This window comes from Dermacentor andersoni, chromosome 2 (assembly GCF_023375885.2).
Source record: "Dermacentor andersoni chromosome 2, qqDerAnde1_hic_scaffold, whole genome shotgun sequence".
Taxonomy (NCBI): Eukaryota; Metazoa; Arthropoda; class Arachnida; order Ixodida; family Ixodidae; genus Dermacentor; species Dermacentor andersoni.
Window position 1 is genome coordinate 84,283,311 of NC_092815.1, and position 20,843 is coordinate 84,304,153.

Consider the following 20,843-nt stretch of genomic DNA (forward strand, 5'->3'; position numbering starts at 1 on the left):
AAAGTGCTGCTTTGCACGTAGTTCAATAGACAGTGCACGAACTTCGATCTAGTCACGATTTATAGACAATACAGTTTTTGCCGCATCACTGCACGACACGGACGAAAACAGCGGAGCGCATGGGGAGTAACTGTTGCCGTTCGTCCTCCCGTTGCTCTCTTTCCGACCAGGGACTAAACACTTACTCTCCAAAATTTGCACACGGCACGCACATCCATGCAGTTACTCCCTTGAGGGACGAAAGCGCCCTTTTTGGGACTAACTGCGCAGTTACTCCCGTTTTCCCCGGAATTCTTCTTAGAGTTATATAGCGCCGTCGCTATACAGAAACTAAGCGAATTCATGCGTGTGATTGCAGGACATTCTCTCGTACATGCCCATATCTGTGGCTGAGCCTTGTTTGAACTCACTGAAGTTGGTGCCTCATCACCGCGTGTACACATTGGTAAGAAAGTCTACATAGTCTGTACATACGTACTGTGACCGTTGAATGTATCCCTTGAGTGTGAGTTCGACCTTGTCTCCTTGAACACGTGTGTGTACATCCATCGTAGAGACGAGCAGTACAGTACATCGAGGTAGCGTCCCTCAGGTGAAAAATCTCCTTCTCTTAACTAGTAGTATTCACGGTGCAGACTAGAGGCCGCCGTGTCCACTCGAGTGCATCAATGCGAAGGCTATCAAGTGGTCTTCTCTTCCCTTCGGCTTGATTCGAAGGGGCTAAAGATGTCTTCGGGGTGCGTTGGTTGAATGTAGCGAACGCGCAAGCGGCTCCGCTTCTAGTGTGAAGCTACAAGACTGTGCGCACATAATAGCAGTATCTTTTATTTGTACCTCGAAGCAAAAGTTCACTGGTGAACAAGTATGAGAAGCAGGAAGCCGCCTGCAACCACACATCCAAGGTGTTATACTAGTTCTGTCAGAGGGAGCGCTTCTATTGCATCGTGTCTACACTGTGTTCGCTGCTGGTCAAATCGAATGCTCAATGCCGATTTTTAACGGCTTGATTAAACGGGCTTAGCAAGACGTCGAAATAGCACTAATGTAGAATGGCAATACATAGATCCATTGATCAGTTTAAATTAAGAAAGTTAATAAGTGATGGCTGTGATGTGAACGTAAAGCTTCGAGGTACAAATGCCTAATCAGTCGCATTGGGCTTCAAGATGATGCTTCGAGTAGTCGTTACAATTTCTTGTTGATGTGTCTGCGCCAGCGCAAACGAAACATAGCTGCACTGAGCGTAGAAACGCCCAGACGTCAGTGCAACTGTAGCCAAAGTGTTCTTTTTTAAATTGTTATGTTCCATCCAAAACACGTACAAAAGATACCGAAGTTGCGTCTGTCGGTAATGCGAGCTTCCACAAAAAAAAATAGTTGTGCGCGCTTTATTATGTGTACTCCCGTACGGTTGTTTGTTTATCCCGATTGTTATCTGGCTCTCGTGAGCGATGTCAGAAGTTTCGTAGTTGCTCGCTGGGTGTATAGGTCGACGAAAAGGCACTAGCAGTGGAATGATGTTGAAAAATTGCCTCCAGAATTGGTGCGAGCCTCAATTTGTAAGACAATGACAGTCGAAAGCCGATGATGCTGGCAGTTGACGGACGCCTGATGACGCTGTTACGCAGCACTTATCAGTACACCCCCAAAGTTTTCTTTTTGCTGACAAATATTTCTTCTCGTCACTCTGCATGTGCCATTTCTTGTTATGTACCTTGTGCTTCGTCGACAAAATGTTGACGTATATGTGTCTGAACGCACCAGATGTTATGGGCCTCCCCATTGACGTATTATACAATTAGCTAAAGCGCGCGAGTAATTTGCTGTCGCGGTGAGAGAATGCAACGATATAGGACATGATAAGTTGAGTGATGTTATCAAGCGTCTTTTTTTTTTTCATAGCCGCAACCCTATTTCGAATTGTTCGCCAGAGTGATTATTCACTTCCGCCGCTGGTTATTGAGAGAATATGCCGAGAGTCATGGTGCTGAAACGGCGATAAGTTTGTTTCGCCAGTCGTTGAGATAACTCCCTATTGAATACGGTCGAAAGTAGAATCCACAGTGTTAACGAAGGAATTATCGTGCACTACGCGTAAGACGATAGAGCACGGGAAGAGTAGCGCTGGCTTCTCGCGAACCAACGTTTCGGGCGAGACGCGACCCGTGCGACAATGACATTGCGCAACCAATCGACGTCGCTCCAATGAACACGGTAAGAAAACTTCGTTCTCTTTCACTGTATCCTGTACCATACACACGTGTAGTGTACCATACCATCTATCTATTAGACAGTCAAATGAAACCAGAAAGGTACACAGCGGTAGTAATATATAGGTACGTTTTCATTTCAAGATATCGCCTTTCGCGTCGTCCGTGTCTTTTCTAGCCCATGTGCTGACATAGTTAGCTGCTATAGTGAGACACTTGCCATGCTGTTGCGTATAGCCCGCATCGCAAGGTACGCGCCGATAAAATCCTTCGCGAATGTGTCGGCCTCGAGTGCGAAAAAGGAACCTCTCGATAAAACCTAGCTGAATAAGTGAACGTACACGATATATAGTCCGACTCTTCCTCTGCACGACTATTAAACAGTCGTGTTGATTACACTCATGTTACGAGAAGTCTATAATATCGGCCGTGTCACGAGTGATTTTATCGACGTACTTCGCGATGTAAAGCGACAAGGCATATGTACACAAAAATAAAGCATATATGTGGCGTGAAATAATATACAAACGAACGAACCTTGTATATAATATACGATAGCCCTGCACGCTTTTGTGGGGGAATGAAGACGATGAACGAAGAAAAAGAAAAAGAAAAGAAAAACACGTTTGAGACAAGCAAGGTGAGAACGCAGCTTTGGTTGCTTGTTAACGTTGCCTCGGTAATACGATGTGCCGCGCACGGTGATGCAGGTCGCGTGCATAACGCCCGTGTTGACCGTATTGCCAGAGATGTATATTGACAGCAAACACAAGAGAAGCCGTAACAGTGGGAAATGGGCTTGGCGTCCCGTGAATTTTGCCTCCTGGCTTGCAAAACGGAAGGTCGTGTTTCTGAATGCGCTTCCGTTGAGCCTTTCGTTACACGACCTAAGCACGAAAAAAAGAAAAAAATCTGTGACTAGTTTTGACACGATACAGAGGTTTCTCCTCGCTTCCTGTCCCAAACTCCTCTCCTTGATTCCGCATTCAATTACTCGTTCATCTGATCCCTTATAGTACGTGAGATGCCGAATAAACTGTGTGCGGCGAAAGCACACGTAAAGTGTAAGGAGTGCCCTTTCCCATCTAATAGTGCCTTGATTGCAAGTCGGTGTGTGACCAGAGTCAAGATATATACTTCGCAGAGAGATATCGTTTACTAGATAGATAGAAGACTTTCGGGCCGGGCAAAATTGAAATAACGTCCATGTATGTACTAAGAGTACTTGTTTGGTGATGTGCAAAACCATCGGAGGAGGTATACGGGAACGCTTTACGATGGCAAACATCAAATGCTTTGACAATAAAGCGCTCTTTTTCCACAAGTCCGCTGAGGGCGAAACTCACGGCATGCCAAGGCTCCTTTCTCCCAGTCTATGTGCATAATTGTTGTACAGCGTGTACGCCATGCGGATGCTGGAATAAAGTGCTAATAAGACTGAAAAGCTTGCGCATTATGTTTGGATTTTGTGCGTGTCCTCTGTTATTTCTCGCCGTTTTCTTTTCTTTCTTCTTTTTTTCTCTTACAGAAGGTAAAGGAAGTGCTTTAAGAGAATACAGAAAGCACCGAGCAAACCACGATATCACAAAACTCCAACTGCACAGCTGATCCGCCGCATGCGCGCATAGGACCACGCACTGTGCTGAAATGTTATTCTCCTGTCGTCTTAATGGTTTTCACATTTTTCTTCTAGCCCTGAAAACTTCATCAGTCTATGGGGACCAATAATATTTCCTTTCGCGAGGACTCCTCGTACAACGGAGTACACCACACATGTCATTCGTTCCCCCTCTTTCTCTTTCTCTCTCTCTCTCTCTTCTCTTTTCTCAATGACTGACAAAGTCAGACTGTTCATCTCTTCAGCCTCATCGTCACCAAAACAAGTACACATGGCCGTCCAATGCATGAATCTATTCCACATTTTTGGAGGGTATTAAAGCAACTGAATTAATGTACAGCTACGTAGTACAGTGCATATTTAGCCTAATAATAGTGATTCCTTCGATCGGCAGAAAACTAAAGCAGCTGAGAGCAGGTATGGATGAACCATGAGTGCAGCAGAACCCACGCACCATATGCCTATATTCTGCCTCACAAATTCCGTGCAGTGCAGCCAAACCTACGGGTTGCGCTATCCAACCAGAGCAGAGAAACAGAAGAACCGCTCCTCGTTTGTCCTCCACTGATCGTACTCTGCGAGACACCGACTTAATGGAAACTACACGGAAGCCCCAGTGATGCATAACGGGCGAATAACCGTCATCCCTTCTTTGAAACGAGGAAAAAAGAGGATTTCAAAGAGAATTTGTATAGATGCGCCAGCCAATTGCGTTCGCTCATTTCCATGACGTCACGGCAGAGGCGTACTTCTTTCGTTACCCGCGTCTCTCGGGAACTATGTTTTGGTGTGCGGAAGCACAGCGAGCAGGTGCACTGCGGTTTTGCGAGCGGTGCTTCTGCTCAATTCTTAGGTTGTCCAAGAGTAAACTCCGTTCTCGCATACCCTGCTTAACAGTGAGCATCTTGCAAAAGCCTGCTGATGAGGCACTGTGTGAATAAGCGTAATGGTTCAGCGCGAGGTCGGCCTACATAAACGCACAGCACCTTCCAGCTGTGCCATCGCGCTGCAAAGCGCAGTTACCGAGAGAAGCCAATAGAAGTTCGCCCCTGCCATGACATCACGAAAGCGAGGGCGTGTTTCTACAGATTGTCGTTGAGTTGGACAACGGTGTATTCGCCACTGCATCCTTGGCATTCTCAGCCACTGCACTTTTAACTTGTCACCGGCTTAAGCTTACGCTGCGCTGCACAGATTTGTTGAGAACAGAGTGTAGTGACGTCCGCAAATCCCATCGGCGACGGCCCGCGCGACCCCGGCCGCCGCGTAGTAGTGGTGCGGCCTGCTGCTGGACCGCGCCCCTGTTTCGCCAGATTTCTGCGCATCGCCGATCGATGTGGCCCGTACGAGGGAAAAAAAAGAAAACCAGAGCAGAAGTGCGAAGAGAGAGAGAGAGGAAAAAAAAGAAATATCTGGAGGTACCGAGCATGCTCGTACGTGCATCATTCACCAGTGGGCACGGCGGGACACTATCTCCTGTCACGCGTCGTCTCGAAACTCGTGCAACCATTCGGGCGCGCATTTTGTGCTGCGCGCCACAGATGCAGAATGCAGAGCTTCAGGGGTGAATTAGAGCAGTATAAATGTCTGCCAGCTTGCTTAGAAACCGTCAAAGATTGGGTTAGTTAATTTAGTTGAATTGTAGACACGTAATAGCAGGATGCAGCGGAAGACAAGAAACGACGGGGACGAGCGCGCTATAGGATTGCTGCTAAGACGCAGGCCATAAGTGACGTAAAGCCACGGTAAGCCAGGTGTGTCTTCTGTCGCCCTTTCTTGGCTTTCCTTGTGCCATACTTTCAAGAAGTTTCTCTATAGGTCACTGGCACATGCAAACAAATATGCAGCCTTAGAACAGAGAGATCAAGATGACATAGAGGCAATTAATAAAGCTGTAACTAGGCTGGCTTCAGAAGCAGTAATTGGTGTGAGAGGCAAGGTCCCACGGCAACCAGTAGGTAAGCTCTCCCAGGTAACAAAGTACCCAATAAAGAAACGACAAAGAATGAAAGTGTCCAACTAAGGAGATCAGATAGAATTCACGGAACTGTCAAAACTAATCAACAAGGAGAAAACAAGGGGTATTAGAAGTTATAACGTGAGAAAGACTGAGGAGGCAGCAAAAAATGGATGCAGCCTGAAATCAGTGAGAAGGCATCGGGCAAACCAAGATGTATGCACTGAAAGATAAGCGGAATAATATCATCAGCAATCTCGAAGATATAGTAAAAGCAGCGGAATAGTTCTATACTGACCTGTACAATACCCAAAGCAGCCGCGATACCTCCACTCGATGTAGTAATGAACCGGTTACAGAGGCTCCCTCTATAACTAGCGATGAAGTAAGAAAGACCTTGCAAAACATAAAACGGGGAAAAGCGGCAGGAGGACATGGACTGCCAGTCGATTTAATAAAAAATGGAGGAGACATAATGCTTGCAAAACTAGCGGCCCTTTATACGAACTGTCTATCGACTTCAAGGGTCCCAGAGAAATGGAAGAATGTCAAAATTATACTAATCCACAAAAATGGAGGCGTTAAAGAATTGAAAAATTATAGGCCCATTAGCGTACTTCAAGTATTATATAAAATATCCACCAAGATAATCTCCAATAGAATAGGGACATAACTGGACTTCAACGAAGAGAACGAAGAGAACGAAGAGTCAACGAAGAGAACAGGCAGGTTTCAGGAAGGGATACTCTACAATGGATCACATCCATGTCATCAATCAGGTAATCGAGAAATCCGCACAGAGTACAATCAGCCTCTCTGTATGGCTTTTATAGAGTACGAGAAGACATTTGATTCAGTAGAGACACCAGCAGCCATAGAGGCATTACGTAATCAAGGAGTACAGGACGCTTGTGTAAATATCTTGGAAAGTAACTACAGAGATTCCACAGCTACCTTAATTCTCCACAAGAAAAGTAGGAAGATACCTATAAAGAAAGGGGTCAGACAAGGAGACACAATCTCTACAATGCTATTCACTGCATGCTTGGAAGTACTCAAGCTATTAAACTGGGAAGGTTTAGGAGAAAGGATCAACGGTGAATATCTCAGCAACATTTGATTTGCAGATGACATTGTTTTGTTCAGCAACACTGGGGACGAGTTACAACAAATGATTAAGGAGTTTAACAGAGAGAGTATAAGAGTGGAGTTGAAGATTAATATGCAGTAGACAAAGATAATGATCAACAGCCGGGCAAGGGAACACGATTTCAGGATCGCCAGTCAGCCTCCAGAGTCTGTGAAGTACGTTTATCTAGGTCGATTACTCACAGGGGACCCTGATCATGAGAAGGAAATTTACAGAATAAAAGTAGGTTGTAGCGCATTCGGCAGAATTGTCAAATCCTGACTGGAAGCTTAGCATTATCATTAAAAAGAAAGGTGTACAATCAATGCATTCTACCGGTGCTGACAGAGGAGGCGGAAACTTGGAGACTGACAAAGAAGCTCGAAAACAAGTTAAGGACTGCGCAAAGAGCGATGGAACGAAGAATGCTAGGCGTAACGTTAAGAGACAGGAAAAAGGCGGTGTGGATCGGAGAGCAAACAGGGATAGCCGATATTCTAATTGACATTAAGAGAAAGAAATGGAGCTGGGCAGGTCATGTAATGCGTAGGTTAGATAACCGGTGGACCATTAGATTTACAGAATGGGTGCCAAGAGAAGGGAAGCGCAATCGAGGACGGCAGAAGACTATAGGTGAGGTGATGAAATTAAGAAATTCGCAGGCGCTAGCTGGAATCGGTTGGCGCAGGACAGGAGTAATTGGAGATCGCAGGAAGAGGTCTTCGTCCTGCAGTGGACATAAAATAGGCTGATGATGATGATGAGTTGCGTGACATGCGGCATAAAAGGGGAATGCGTCTTTGACGTTAACACTGCGAAAGGTCCTACATTCGAGACCCAGCTTGATCAGAGGAGCAGTGTTTTCACTGCTTGGCTTTCCTTAAGAATTAATAAAACAGCCCGCAATAACAAACGACACTGGGAGGAGGACACGGAAGTGGTGTCCATCATTAGACATGCGCCCTTTCTGTGTCTAGCATTCAGGGCCTTCTGTCCTTGCACGTTATTTTATTGTTGACAGTGGATGCGTACCAACTAACCCGTTGTATTACAGTTCCTTTTTGTGTGAGTTTCCTAACCCGATCAAGGACAATGCAGGTCATGTTTGTCGGCACTGACAATGTCCTACCGGGATGCTGCGTGACAGGTAAAATTATATTCGAGAATAGGCGAGAACCTCGCTTAAAAGTATAAACCCCATGCAAGCGATCTCGCGCGCGACAGCGACAAGCGACGCGATGGAAATGGCTGTCGGCTTCGGTCGTCGCCTACAAGTCGTACCCCATGCGAGCGACGGCTTTGAGCCACGTCTCCCCGGCGTTGCTGGTATGAGGATAGCAAATAAGCGCCGAAACTGGCGTGACGCATGCTTTATTAATTTAGGTTGTTGTGTTTTACTGTAAGGAACAGTGTAAAATGTATCTGAAGGTCTCGCAGTAGATTCTCATCCTTGCATGTATCAAAACTTAGTCGTTTGCTCGTTCCGTGCAACAGTCGGTAGTACTTGAGTGATCTGTCCAGTTCCGGCTTCACGCTATTGCCTAGTTGCTCACAGCATTTCTGGGCGTCGAGCAAATGAATTATAGATTTCCAGAGCCGAGCGATCGAGCGACAAGAACGAGCGATCGGTTCGCGCGACAGCCGGCTTCGCCGCTCAAATCCGTCGCTCGTCGGTGGCGCGCAAAATCGCTCTCATGGGGTTTAGGCTTAAAATAGGCTGACGCAGCTTATGAGGAGACAACAGCGTGATCGTTGACATGTGCTGTTCGGTGTGCGAGTCAAAGGCGAAATGTGCGAATGTGAAATCTGCTTTCAAAAAGGAAGAAAGAAGGAAAGATTGATTGATTGATTGATTGATTGATTGATTGATTGATTGATTGATTGATTGATTGATTGATTGATTGATTGATTGATTGATTGATTGATTGATTGATTGATTGATTGATTGATTGATTTGGACACGAGGCGGACACTTGGGCAAGGTCACTTCAGCCACAAGAATATGCACTAAACGACCAAAGCCAAGAGAAATAATGAACGCGGAACAAATTGCTAGTGTATGTATACGGTGTGGCATCTCTATGACTATTCCACCTTGCGCCATACGCTGCAATCAGTGCCGAACAGCGTTTCGCGTAGTTGTCACTTTAAGCTGCTAATCACACCAAAATCTTTGCAGTTGTGATTACCTTGTACGCGTCACGTGACGTGAAACAGAAGCAGTTACATCTTCATAACATAAACATAAACATCGCAAATGAGTTCCGTATGCCCGGTGCTTAGATTTCCCTGCACGCGTTGCACCCAGGCGTTCTTGTTTTAGAGGGACTATTTCAAGGCTCACTGCTCTGGCACTCTCTAAGTCCCTTATTGGAAATCTTAGAGCGCAATAAAGACACTGGACGTACGGAAGGAACACACACCACACGCGTTCCTCACAGCTGATCTTTAATACACGCATGGAAAACATATGCATATGCAGGGTGTCCCAAGTATCATGCACCAAGATTTGAAGATATGCAAATGCCACGTAGCTGGACACAACCAAGGTAATGTTGCTTGCCGTCGCTTGGAGATACTCAGATTATTTTTTGCATTCCGCCTAATTACCTAATTAGTCTTAATTAATTAGTCAACTCAAATATTACAATATGAACAGTGTCAATGAGAGAATTGTAGAGGAACATGAAAAATCCCCGACACAGCTTTCTGTTGGTCAATACGTGCTACATAAAAGTGTTTTTACAAGCATGAAAAAAGCCCGCGAATACGCGAAAAATTGTCGCGCGACTGGCCGCTCGTGGCACTTTGCGTGTGAGCGCGGGCTTCTTTCATGCTTGCAAAAACTTTCATGTAACGTTTTGACAACAGAAAGTTGTATTCGTAATTTTTCATGTTGCTCTACAATTTTCTCATTGACACTTTTCACATAATTATACTATTTGAGAAGTTGATTAATTCATTAAGACTAATTAGGTAATTAGGCGGAATGCAAAATGTAATCCGAGTATCTTCAAGCGACGGTGAACAACATTACCGTGGCTCTGTCCAGCTACGTGGCATTTGCATGTGTTTAAATCTTGGTGCATGATAATTGGGACACCCTGTATGGAAAATGGACGAGACGAGGTGAAAAACAAGCATGCATCCAAGGAACGTGTCCAGCTTCGACTAATAAAATTTAATTATCTATCATGCAGTAATAACGATGGTTGGCTTACACAGAGTGCGGAGTTCTTGGTGATATGATAGCCTTGCGAGAATTCTCGTGTGGTTTGGTCAATGCGACGGAATAAAATGACCGCGTTTTCCAAGATGGGTTTACACTGACACAACAATGCGAGGCACGATGAGAGAATGTGAGGCAACATGATCGTGCGTGGTGTGTGTGTTCCTTTTCTACGTGCAGTGTCTTTCTTGCGCTCCAAGTTTTCTAACAACCGCATTACCAACTAGCCCACTCTGTTCATCCTGCAGCCAAATCCCTACGCAACGCGGTACGGTATACGATGTATCTACCCCTAGAAAGTCACAACATGGTGGCGCAGCAATAAATGACCTTGCCCTGGCGTCTGGAAGGAAGGACCCAAACAACAGGAACGGAAGAAAGCGCGCCTTCCTTTCCCGGGGGACAACGTAAAAAAGAAAGAAAGGAAGAGCAGCAGCTGCTACGACGACGACCACGCCTAAGGTTGATGGGCGCGCCCGGTACGCGGTCGCCGACGTCGAGGCGGGTTCAGATCGGGCTCGGGCTCATTTCAGGAGCGAGGCAGCTCTGCACGCACACGCGCTTCGCGAGGAGTCTGCGCAGTCGTCGACGAGGAACGCTCTGCACCGCAATTTCGACGCCCTACAGAACGCTAAGTTGCGGGCAAGTGCTGCCTGGCGGTATGGGAAACAAGGTCGTCACTTTCACGGACGAACAACTCGAGGATTACCAGGTGAGGACGGCCGCGGCTACGCAGCGAACATTTAATGCGTTAGCATTCTTAGTGTATTTCACGCACTTTCCGGAGGACGAGGGTCTATCTGGCTAGCTAGCTATATATATGTGTTTCTATATATATATATATATATATATATATATATATATATATGGTTGTATCTAACCGTTTTCCCGCCTACCTGGGTCACTGGGTAGTTCGTGGTCAAATGGGTAGCTCATCGGGCTGCTGTGCTGAGGGAACAGCGACCGAAACCAACCGCAGAAAGACGTTGGGTCACTGAGTGTGGCATTGTGACTAACGTGCCTCTCTTCCACGAACCTCTTTCATGCCGGCGAGGGTCACTGTAGAAGCGGGACTGGGTAGGCACCAGTGGGTTCGAAGAAAATATTTGACACCGACTTGAAGCACCGAGCATGTGCCACACTATCTATGCTGGTCTTCAGTGAACCTCTTTGATATCAATTTCTGTGCCTGGGAATGTGCCTGTAGGTGTGTGGCGCTCTTCAACGAACGTCTCTGACCCCAACTTCGGTAACTAGGTATGTGTGCCACTGGGAGTGTGTCTAACTTGTCTCCGATGCCGGGCGCAATCAAACCCGCGTCACACGGTTTCCTCGAGGACAGCAACGCGACGCATTAGCGAGCTGCGCCGTGAATGCACTGGGTATCTGCCGCTCTTCGATGAGCCTCTCGCCAACTTCGGTCGCTGAGTATGTGCAACTGAGTGCAGTGTACGACAAGCGAGGTAACGGTTCTCAGCGCTCGCCGGCCCTGGCGCGCCACGCTTCTAGTCTTGGAGGCTCCGCGCGGACTTCTCGGCAGCGCCACTAGCTGGCACAGCGCGTCCAGAAAGGAGCGCGGGAGAGGAGCCCGGTTGCCGCATGACGCCGGTGGTCCATGCATTTCGAAGGCCACGAGCAGGCGTCGCGGCGGCGGAGCTAGATTTCGTTGAGTGTTGTTAGAGAAGCGGCAAAGAGGAGTCACGGTGTAGTGCACGACTTCTACACAACCCGTTTCGACGGTGGCAACGCGTTCTGTCGCTAAACTGATTCAATGCTAAACGCATTACCGTCAACAGTCATCATGAGATGGATTCTGCCGAATGTTCTTCTTTTTTTAACATGCAAAAATCTCGGCTCTTCAAACCAGTGTCAAACCAGTTACAGAATTAACGTTGCCTTCGTTCAATGTTAAAGGAAGGTAAAGAAAAACAAAAGCGTTGAAGAACGGTAAAAATGGTTAGGCATTCTAAGAATATGCAAGGTCGCTTTGTAAACAAACCAGAGCTAGTTGGGATGCTTGCTCTGCAGTGCTGGTCTGTATTCATATTCTTTATTATATAGGAAAAATGAGAAGATTGGCCAACAGACTGGGAGCTCTATCCCAAAATCTTAGCTAAAGAAATACAATGAATTTCAAAACACTGTCGAAAGCCTACAACGAAATAACAAACCATGAATGTTAATATAAACGAAAACGGAAAGAAAAAAATAGACCAGGAGGATCGCAAAGGACCGGCGGTGGCAGGGTGAGGGATAGATTGAGATGGGACGATGCGTAGTTTGACGAGGAAGGGGTGGCAACTATCAGGATATTCACAGTTCCTGCTATTACCGAATGTTCGTGTCTTTATGCTTTTGCTTCCCGACTAACAAGGCAAAACACACACACACACACACACACACACACACACACACACACACACACACACACACACACACACACACACACACACACACACACACACACACACACACACACACACACACACACACACACACACACACACACACACGCACGCACGCACACACACACACACACACACAAAGAACAGGTGATATTTTTGGCGACCTTCCTAAACAAAAAAGTTCTTTCAGATTCACGTAATGTGCGTTAGTATGATCAAGAGCGCAATATTTTTGGAGGGAGAGGGGGGATTGCCATTTGACTAGCTAGTTCAGTGGTTCTCATATATATATATATATATATATATATATATATATATATGAGAACCACTGTACTAGCTAGTCAAAGCCTTATATGCTGTGATTAATGTCTTTCTTTTAAATAAATTAATATCTAAATGTATCTGCGTCATTGAAAAAATTAGTATTCAGAGGGCTTATAAGGTGGTGTGGGGGGGGGGGGGTCATGGTAGGTTTGGTACTGCTAATAGGGCTAATAGGAGTCATGTACTGGAAACTTTGAGCGGCATTGAATTATTCAACGTTGAGTGAGCGCGTCAAAATAGATTCGAGCGTGACTTACGAGTGGTATGAACCAAAGCACATCACTAAAATGTAAAGATGCCGGTTATTATTGCACAGAACGTAGTAATGCCTAATCCAGCACTGTGGTGGGCGGTAGGCCTGCGCTTTGTACCAAAATGAATAAGTGGAAAAGGGAGGGGAAAGAGAAGTCTAAACGAACCCGAATTACAATAACTACAGCGCTCGTGTGAATTTACTGGCACCTTTTGACAAATACCGTATATTGCTAATACTGGCCAACTTTTTTTTTCACTCGCTGCCGCCATAAAGGACTGCACCTACTTTACAAGAAAAGAAATTCTCAGGTAAGAGCAGAATTCCAAAAGATAAATCAACCTCGCTCCACAGTTAGAGGAATCGGTATTTAGTTGCTTTCTACAGAAAATGGAAACTCCGCCGACTAACTGGGCACGCTGCACATGCATACTTTAACGCGCCTGCAATGCCAAAATCGCGACACTCTGCACAGCAAAAGCTATTCTACACTATATAGGATCACAGTGCGCTCAACGGGAGAATATGAGACGGTCACGCAGTGATGGGCGGTGGCTTCGCAAATGGAAGCACTAATATGTAGTTCACGTAAGTGTTGACATTACGGCTGCAGTGTGGACAGTTAGCACATCGTAAGAACATCGTGTGAGGCACGTGTAGCGGACGCCGAGCGAACCTATCTTCTGAAGCTCCGCGCGGGCGGAACAAACGGTTCTCGCAGGATCCAGAAGCGGTTCCGAGAGCTGGACAGCCAGCGGGTTCCCATTGTCATGACCGGGAACGAGGCGCACACCATCGTTGTGCCCATGGAGAAGATCGAGAAGATGTCCGAACTGAAGGTACGCTTCACTGTGCAGCAAAAACAGAATGGCAGGAAAGTGCGTGCGCGCGTGCGTGCGTGCGTCAGTGGTCATTGAGATCAGCAGGCTTCCTAGTGTTCTGTTAAAGCAACAAGACCACTTATGCCCCAACCAGTATGACATTTTTTTACGCTTCACTTCCGGACCTCTGAGATCAAATGACAATGAGTAGACAATAAGAATAATTCCGGCGTACAGCCAGCCACCTGCCCGTTTCAGAGTCGGCGCCTGCCAGTTAGTGATTCCGTCCTTCGACGTGTGTTGCAGGAAAACCCGTTCAAGGAGCGTATCTGCAAGGTGTTCTCGCACGACGGCAGCGGCAACATGACCTTCGATGATTTTCTGGACATGCTGTCCGTGTTCAGCGAACCGTCACCGCGCGATGTCAAGGTCTTTTACGCATTCCGCATCTACGGTGAGCATCTCGCACCGCCGTCACTGCGCGGCATCTTTTCTGAAATTCGTCCGTTTAAGTCTCGGTGAAAACTGTATATATAAGTCTAATCACGCTTCAGTGAGAGTGTTTTGTTTATTTATTTACTGCGGATAAGGAATACTGTCAAACATGGTTATGAGAAAACACACATGGTCGCGAGAATGTTTCGTTGTACAGACAGCTTCGCTATACACATTGATGAATGTGTCTTTTTTTCCTCTCAGTAGGGCAAGATGTGCTTGGTTGATCGTTCTGTAGATTATTTCGTTGCAGCTCAGCTCATTGCAGAGCTGCTTCACTGCTACTGAAACTCATGCAACGCCGCTTGAGCCGGAGCGCGATGCCCGAAATGTCTTGCCAGTAGCATGAATATAGAGCCACTCATGTTTTACAATACTAAACGTCACAGCTAACACGAGGTTTTCAAGGTAGTTGGCTTTGCAATTTTCGTTTGACGATGTAATAGTATTTATCACCGCTACAGAAATGTACTGATCGAGACTGAGATGATGACAATGTAGGCCCTGAGTCGACCGAGCCAGACATGACACTAAACGAACTCTTCAAAATTAAAAACGTCGAGTTCTTTCCAAAAAGTACGTAGGCCCCGTGCATGAATTTGGTTGTCAGTCAACATTTGGTCCACCTTGTTCAAACTAGACCGTTTAAAGTGCGAACTTCAATGCCTTGCGGCGTCTAAACACGTAGCATATGCTCAAATGCCGTGAATTCAGTCTTGAGCGTTTACATTTTATTTTGCTGTGTAAACAGCAAAAAAAGAAAAGAAAGAGGAAATTACCGCAGTCGACCGCAGAACATTCGTTATTTGAAGTGCTATGCAGAAGAGCCGCAGTTATGACCAACTTAGAGTTATCTAAATAATTCGGAAGTGGACCTTGGTGCAGTCATTGGTCCTTGGTATAGAAGTGGACTCTGGTATAGTCTGAACGAGAGCGGTCCTTAAAAATGGTAAAAACACACGATACCACAGCGCACTCAATACATCTAAGTTACCCGGGGTAAACAATAATGCAGATGCTTTATAACAGTTCGGCGCCGCCAGTGCCGGCCCACTAATCGCAGGTGCGCGTCACTCGTACTTTTTGCTCGCGAAACGTGTGACGAGAAACCTAACTTTACGGACCATGAAGAAATGCGCTAATGTTAAGCCACTGAAATCAGAGGCGCCCTTTGGGGCAGATTTTATGGCTCAATACCACTATTTCCTTCACCCGTCGCCAAAGCCCTGGATATATTTAGTTCCACCAAGTTCACCTAGTTCCACCTTAGCTCTTGCCCTTGCTTCATTCCAGAAGACGGCTCAGGTAGGAGGTCGCGCGCCAGAGCTGGCGCGTAAAGTGGGTCGCAGTTCATGTCACTTCATTTCATTTACTAATACTGTCAGACCTACGTTGAGCTCTTTCAGAAGTGGATGTGAAGAGTTATTACAATACACTCAGTATTCACGCAGAAGTAAACATATTCCACAAAACAGGGGAAAAAAGTGGTAGTTTCGCCCGAAAGGCGAAGCATCGATTGCGATACCAAATTGGTACACAGCTATACGAAGTAAGGATAGTAGTTTTATCGGCCATATAAACTTGGAAACATTCGCTTACCAACTGAATTAACAAGCATGGTGTCACTGCGCACAAGTAAACATGAACACGTCACACTCAATGAGCGCGGACACTCGCTGCAAAACGCTGGACGGTTGTGCGAGGAAGCGTGGCAGCAGCAGCGAGCGAAATGACCTTCCTGCAGTCTATCGCTTAAATGCCAGAGCGGCGAGAACACAGCGCACACAAAGGTATGAGCCGTCTGAAGGGTCCTTTCAAGATACGACGCACGCGACCGTGCAAGTACACGCTTGTTGGCAGAGTCGAAGCCCCTATCCTTCCCGCGCTGCCTCCCCGCTTTCCTCGATATATGGCGCGCCAGACTGAGCCGCGATCGTAAGTTCCCCTTGCACCCTGTCGCGAAATGGGCACTTGCTGCCGGAGCACAACTCCGGCCTCCCTCCCCCCTCCCTCCCTCCCATAACCCCACGGCCTTTCGCGCGACGGAAGATGGCGCGTTTTCTCCCCGCTTTCTCCCTCGCGCACGCCAGATTGAGACGCGATCGCCGGCTTCCCTCGCGTACTTTCACTCGCATATACAGCCTACGACGCTCGGCGACGGTTTTATCGCCCTTGGACTTTATACGGAACATTAAGGTGACGGCGACGGCAAAAATGCGCCTGGAGTGTCCATATGATTGCTATCGCAATAAAAGGTAATTCTCACATAGAAAAGTTATAGCAACAGAATTGTGGTCATTGCGGAGGGGTAGAGGATATCAAATTGGAGATATTATCCAGGAAGATATCTATATAGAAGGCGCTACAGTTGTTTCTCAATCTCAGCGAAAACACGCCCATCACCGTATCTGTGTGCCCCGCCGCAGATTACGACGAGGATCAGATGCTGGGCCCCGGAGACATCGAGAAGGCTACGATAGCGCTGACGCGCTCTGAGCTGACACCCGACGAGGTGCAGATCGTGGTCGAGAAGGTGCTCGAGGAGGCCGACATGGACGACGACGGAAAGATCTCCTTCACCGAATTCGAACACGTCATCACCCGTGCACCGGATTTTATCAGGTGAAATGTGGTCTAACATAATGCACCTGTTGGTTTGCAGACATCGTGAAAACATTGCGCCGTGAGGCTAGGCAAAGTACAGGGCATGAGGAACTCCTGGCGTGTTTAGTTTCACGTCGCAGCGAGTGTTGCGATAATTAGGAGACCCCTGCCACTTGCCGTTACTAGAGTGACTCTATCTGCTCTAGCCTTAGCTGCATCGACAGCATCTGCCCTGTAGCGTATTTTACATCTCAATCTACGGAGTCCCACTCCCACTGACACAACAGGCCTCGCCTGAATAGAGTAAAGCGGAAAAAAATGCATCGCTCCTTGATTTTTGATAGGAATTGGAGGATTGAAGCAGGCTTGAAAGCTTAAGTGAATGTGAAAGTTCAACAGGCACACCTGTTACGCGTTGTAGTCATGTTGAGGTTGTGTGCACTCTTGTTGATCAACATCTTCCATTACCGTGCCACATCATTTCTGAGCGTCTGTCATGCGTAGGTTGGCTTAAGATCAGAAGAGAGTCAAGGTAAAGCAGAGTCATGCACAGGCTTTGCGAGTTTGGTGTATTTCAAGAGGGAGGGAGCGACCTCTTCCTATGCTTGGGTTACTTCGATTACTCTTCAATTGAAATTTTGAGTACCACCATTGAACTTTTTGTTTCTTAGTTATTCTTGAAAAGTTCTCTTTCAGCACGTGGTGGGAATCACAGTGCCGTTCAAATGTCACATTTAGTGCCACGCTCTGTTCCCTGTGACATTTAATGGGTTGTCAACGCATTCGAAAGAAATGCAACCGAGGCTCCATATTTATTTCTCTCTCTCTTTTTTTCCCCGAAGTGCTAGCAAGAGAAAAACACAGCTCGAACAAAACACCGAGTTTCGTCATTTTCCTTGAATGATGAGCCTTTCCTTCATTTTTAGAGAAAGAAGTTGCTCTTCGCAATCTCTGCTGCGACAGCGACAACCTCGCCTGATAAAGTAGTTTCACCGCGGCAAGAGTGTACGAGCAGCGCGGCACGCTTTACAGGAAACAACTAACGGGACGGAAAAAGGCGGTTAACCCTGTAATGCCACAGTTTACACAACTAGGAAAGTTAGAACTTGTTCACCTTTATTTTTTGTCATGGATAGTACATTTATACATAAAATAACAACGACATATTATTCAGTTATAACTTGATTACTATAGCAATTAATCAGTCGGAACTCTCCACAAGCGAAAAATCGCTCCAGCGTATCAAAAACGTTACTGTAAGGTATGTGTTAAGTTCGGAATTCTGAGGCGCAATACTGCTAAGTATATCGGCGTTATAGGTTTAGGCATTGCAGGATTAATCAACTATCTACCTGATTTTATCTTAAATACCGCTTACGTTGTAGAAGTACGTGAAACGCTTCAGGGTGTAATTGAAGACCACAAAAGGCAGCAACTCACAGTGCAACTTCCAAGTATCTAAAGTTGCTTAGGAGTTCATTATACTTTTCGGAGACATAAGTGTTTGCGAGGGGCAGGGACACAGGGCTGCAAATTAACTATTTCTCCATATATTAATATCCTTCTGAGTGGACTGTGGAAGCACTTGAGGACACGGAAACCCATTCTAACAGAGCATAACTCGACGTCACGTGCGTTATTATTGCATTTAAGGCAGAAAGCTGGGCTAGTTGGTGGCTATTCGTATAATAAGGACATTGCACTAGCGCGTAAAAAATTTCTGAGCGGCTGTCACGCGTAGGTTGCCTTAAGATCATAAGAGAGTCAAGCTAAAGCGCAGTTAGCACAAAAATTCAACAAACTAATATTCTGAAACCCCGCGTTAAGCGGTATTTCTCTTGCTGCTACATAAATTTTTAACCGTGCCCAGATCTGCAGACGGATAAACTATTAATTATACTCATTGTTAAGTACCAGGCTGATTCCTCTGGACAAACTTAACTATGTGTCAGAATTTCAACAACAAAATACACTGGCTAATCTTCCGGTCTTTCCTTTTTTTTTCTCTGTCTCTCTCATCTCGAACGACAATATGCCGGCACCAAATCGTGCCTGTAGAGATCACTTGCTACTGAGGGAACCGTTGCGTACGTAGCAATGAAGTGACATCAACCCGCTCGCTTAGATATAAGAAAACTGAATTCTAGTTTTCTAATAAAATTAACACAGCACTAATTCTATTCTCTACTCCAGCGCAAGTCAACGAGCGAGTTTTTTTCTTTTTTTTTCTTTTGCAGCGCCTTTCACATCAGAATATGAACGTCATCGGGCCGTACAGCACGAAGACGCAGATCTTCGGGATTGCCCTTTCTTAGCCAATAGAAGAACATCAGCGAGTGAAGACAAACCATCAGAAAAGTCCATTTTTGTCAGCACAACGTTGCAATCAGAACTAAGTGTCTAATAAAGTATTACGGTACTCGATGGTTGTTTGGCTAATTCAGATATATGAAGCTCTTGGTTGCATCCAATGACGCAAGAGTCCCGGCTTCAGGTCACGCAGCAACGTCAACAGCATTCGAGAACGCAGTGGTGGTGCTCTGGATGCTGATTCCGCAATCTTGCCTTGCCTAGTTGGGTAGCCACATACCTTTCTTGCTTGTCAGAATTTAAAAGCGTTCCGAATACCTCTCACTGGATAGGACCAATACTCCATAAACAAAACGAGGGACCTGCGCGCTAATAGCCCTGTCGTAACGTCGGAATCGACGAGAATCCACACGTTTCAATGATAATGACGATAGACGATGAAGCTTGCTGGGGTCATCGTTATTCAAAAAACACGGTTCTCAGAATAGCCTATCCGCTTTCACGCGTGACATCACGGTTCAAAGCGCACAGGTCTTGAGCATGTTTTCGGCTCGTTCATGTGGCTGCTGCACAGCAGTCGCACAAGTCTCGCAGAGGAGCGCATCTGGGTCACCTTCAATCACTGGCGCCATTTTTCGGCGCTGCACTTCCGGGCGACTGTTTGCACTACTGTTACGCGCTACTGGCGGGTGGACGACAATTTTCTCTTTCGTCGATGTTTTTCCCCACCATGCAGATTTCGGGCGGAACTGCACGATTTGCCATATTCTGCGTACCCACGTTTCGAGTTGTCCATTGCTCGGCCCTGCTATGCGATCTGCGCATGACCAGCGCATCCAGGTGGAGTGGGACCGGTAGGCTACTCAGGTCGCAAGGGTCCTGGACCCCGTTGGAGTAAGCAGGAAGAACGAATTAAGCCTGCTTGCGATTCTTTTTTTCTTTCTTTCACTGAATGAAGTGTTCCTCCTCCTCTGCAATATTCTAGCATCCTGATTAGTTCCGATACCAGAGCGACCGCCCCGGAAAGGCATTGCATACGATCACACCATAAGTAATTTCTAAACTGCGAAACTTTCCCAATTTGCAAAGAGTTATCTTTGCAGCGTCGTGCTACCGTCGAGCGGATGACAAATTTTTCCTCTTGATAACAGAAAATGTGAGATTCAAGACATCTAACGCACTGCAGTAGGCGCATACCGGCCCTTAATTATTTTAATGCGGTGAAAAGTCCTATCACGGCCGCTTGATCAAAACAAGTACGTTTCTATCGTGACAATCCTTAGGTTTCTCGCGGTTCTTGCTCAACATCAACCTTTTCTCTCTCTTTTTTTTAAAGCGTTCTTTCAGAGTACACGCGATTACCCGAGCCGGCGCGCTACATCATCATCGTCGATTTGTGCGATTACGATAGCGACATCATTCGCTGGCTAGCGCCCCCGCTGAAGTGCCAACAGAGGAGCTAAAGAACGTTTATAATACACCTTTCCA

At 46.4% G+C, this 20,843-nt stretch overlaps 2 protein-coding genes across 3 annotated transcripts in view; both read left to right on the forward strand.

Moving 5' to 3' along the window:
• The window catches only part of LOC126541736 (sodium/potassium/calcium exchanger Nckx30C-like), a 259,728-nt gene extending 256,074 nt beyond the window's left edge, over positions 1 to 3,654 (forward strand). For both annotated transcript variants that reach the window (XM_072286453.1, XM_072286454.1), the window contains one exon: positions 304 to 3,654. The gene's annotated coding sequence lies outside the window, so the exon portion shown is untranslated. The remainder of the gene's footprint in view (positions 1 to 303) is intronic.
• A 7,055-nt stretch (positions 3,655 to 10,709) lies between these two features.
• On the forward strand, positions 10,710 to 19,469 carry Cib2 (Calcium and integrin binding family member 2). The gene is made up of 6 exons (XM_050188673.3): positions 10,710 to 10,855; positions 13,402 to 13,436; positions 13,847 to 13,964; positions 14,253 to 14,400; positions 16,868 to 17,063; positions 19,283 to 19,469. The coding sequence occupies exons 1-6, from the start codon at positions 10,805 to 10,807 to the stop codon at positions 19,302 to 19,304; spliced, it is 570 nt and encodes a 189-aa protein (XP_050044630.1). The 5' UTR covers positions 10,710 to 10,804; the 3' UTR covers positions 19,305 to 19,469.
• The last annotated feature ends 1,374 nt before the right edge of the window (positions 19,470 to 20,843 follow it).

Excerpts from the sequence above, each read along its gene's own strand:
- Cib2 (XM_050188673.3), top strand. The coding sequence starts at position 10,805 with ATGGGAAACAAGGTCGTCACTTTCACGGACGAACAACTCGAGGATTAC. Across the intron at positions 10,856-13,401 it reads AACAACTCGAGGATTACCAG|GACTGCACCTACTTTACAAG; the intron begins GTGAGGACGGCC and ends GCCGCCATAAAG. Across the intron at positions 13,437-13,846 it reads ACAAGAAAAGAAATTCTCAG|GATCCAGAAGCGGTTCCGAG; the intron begins GTAAGAGCAGAA and ends CGGTTCTCGCAG.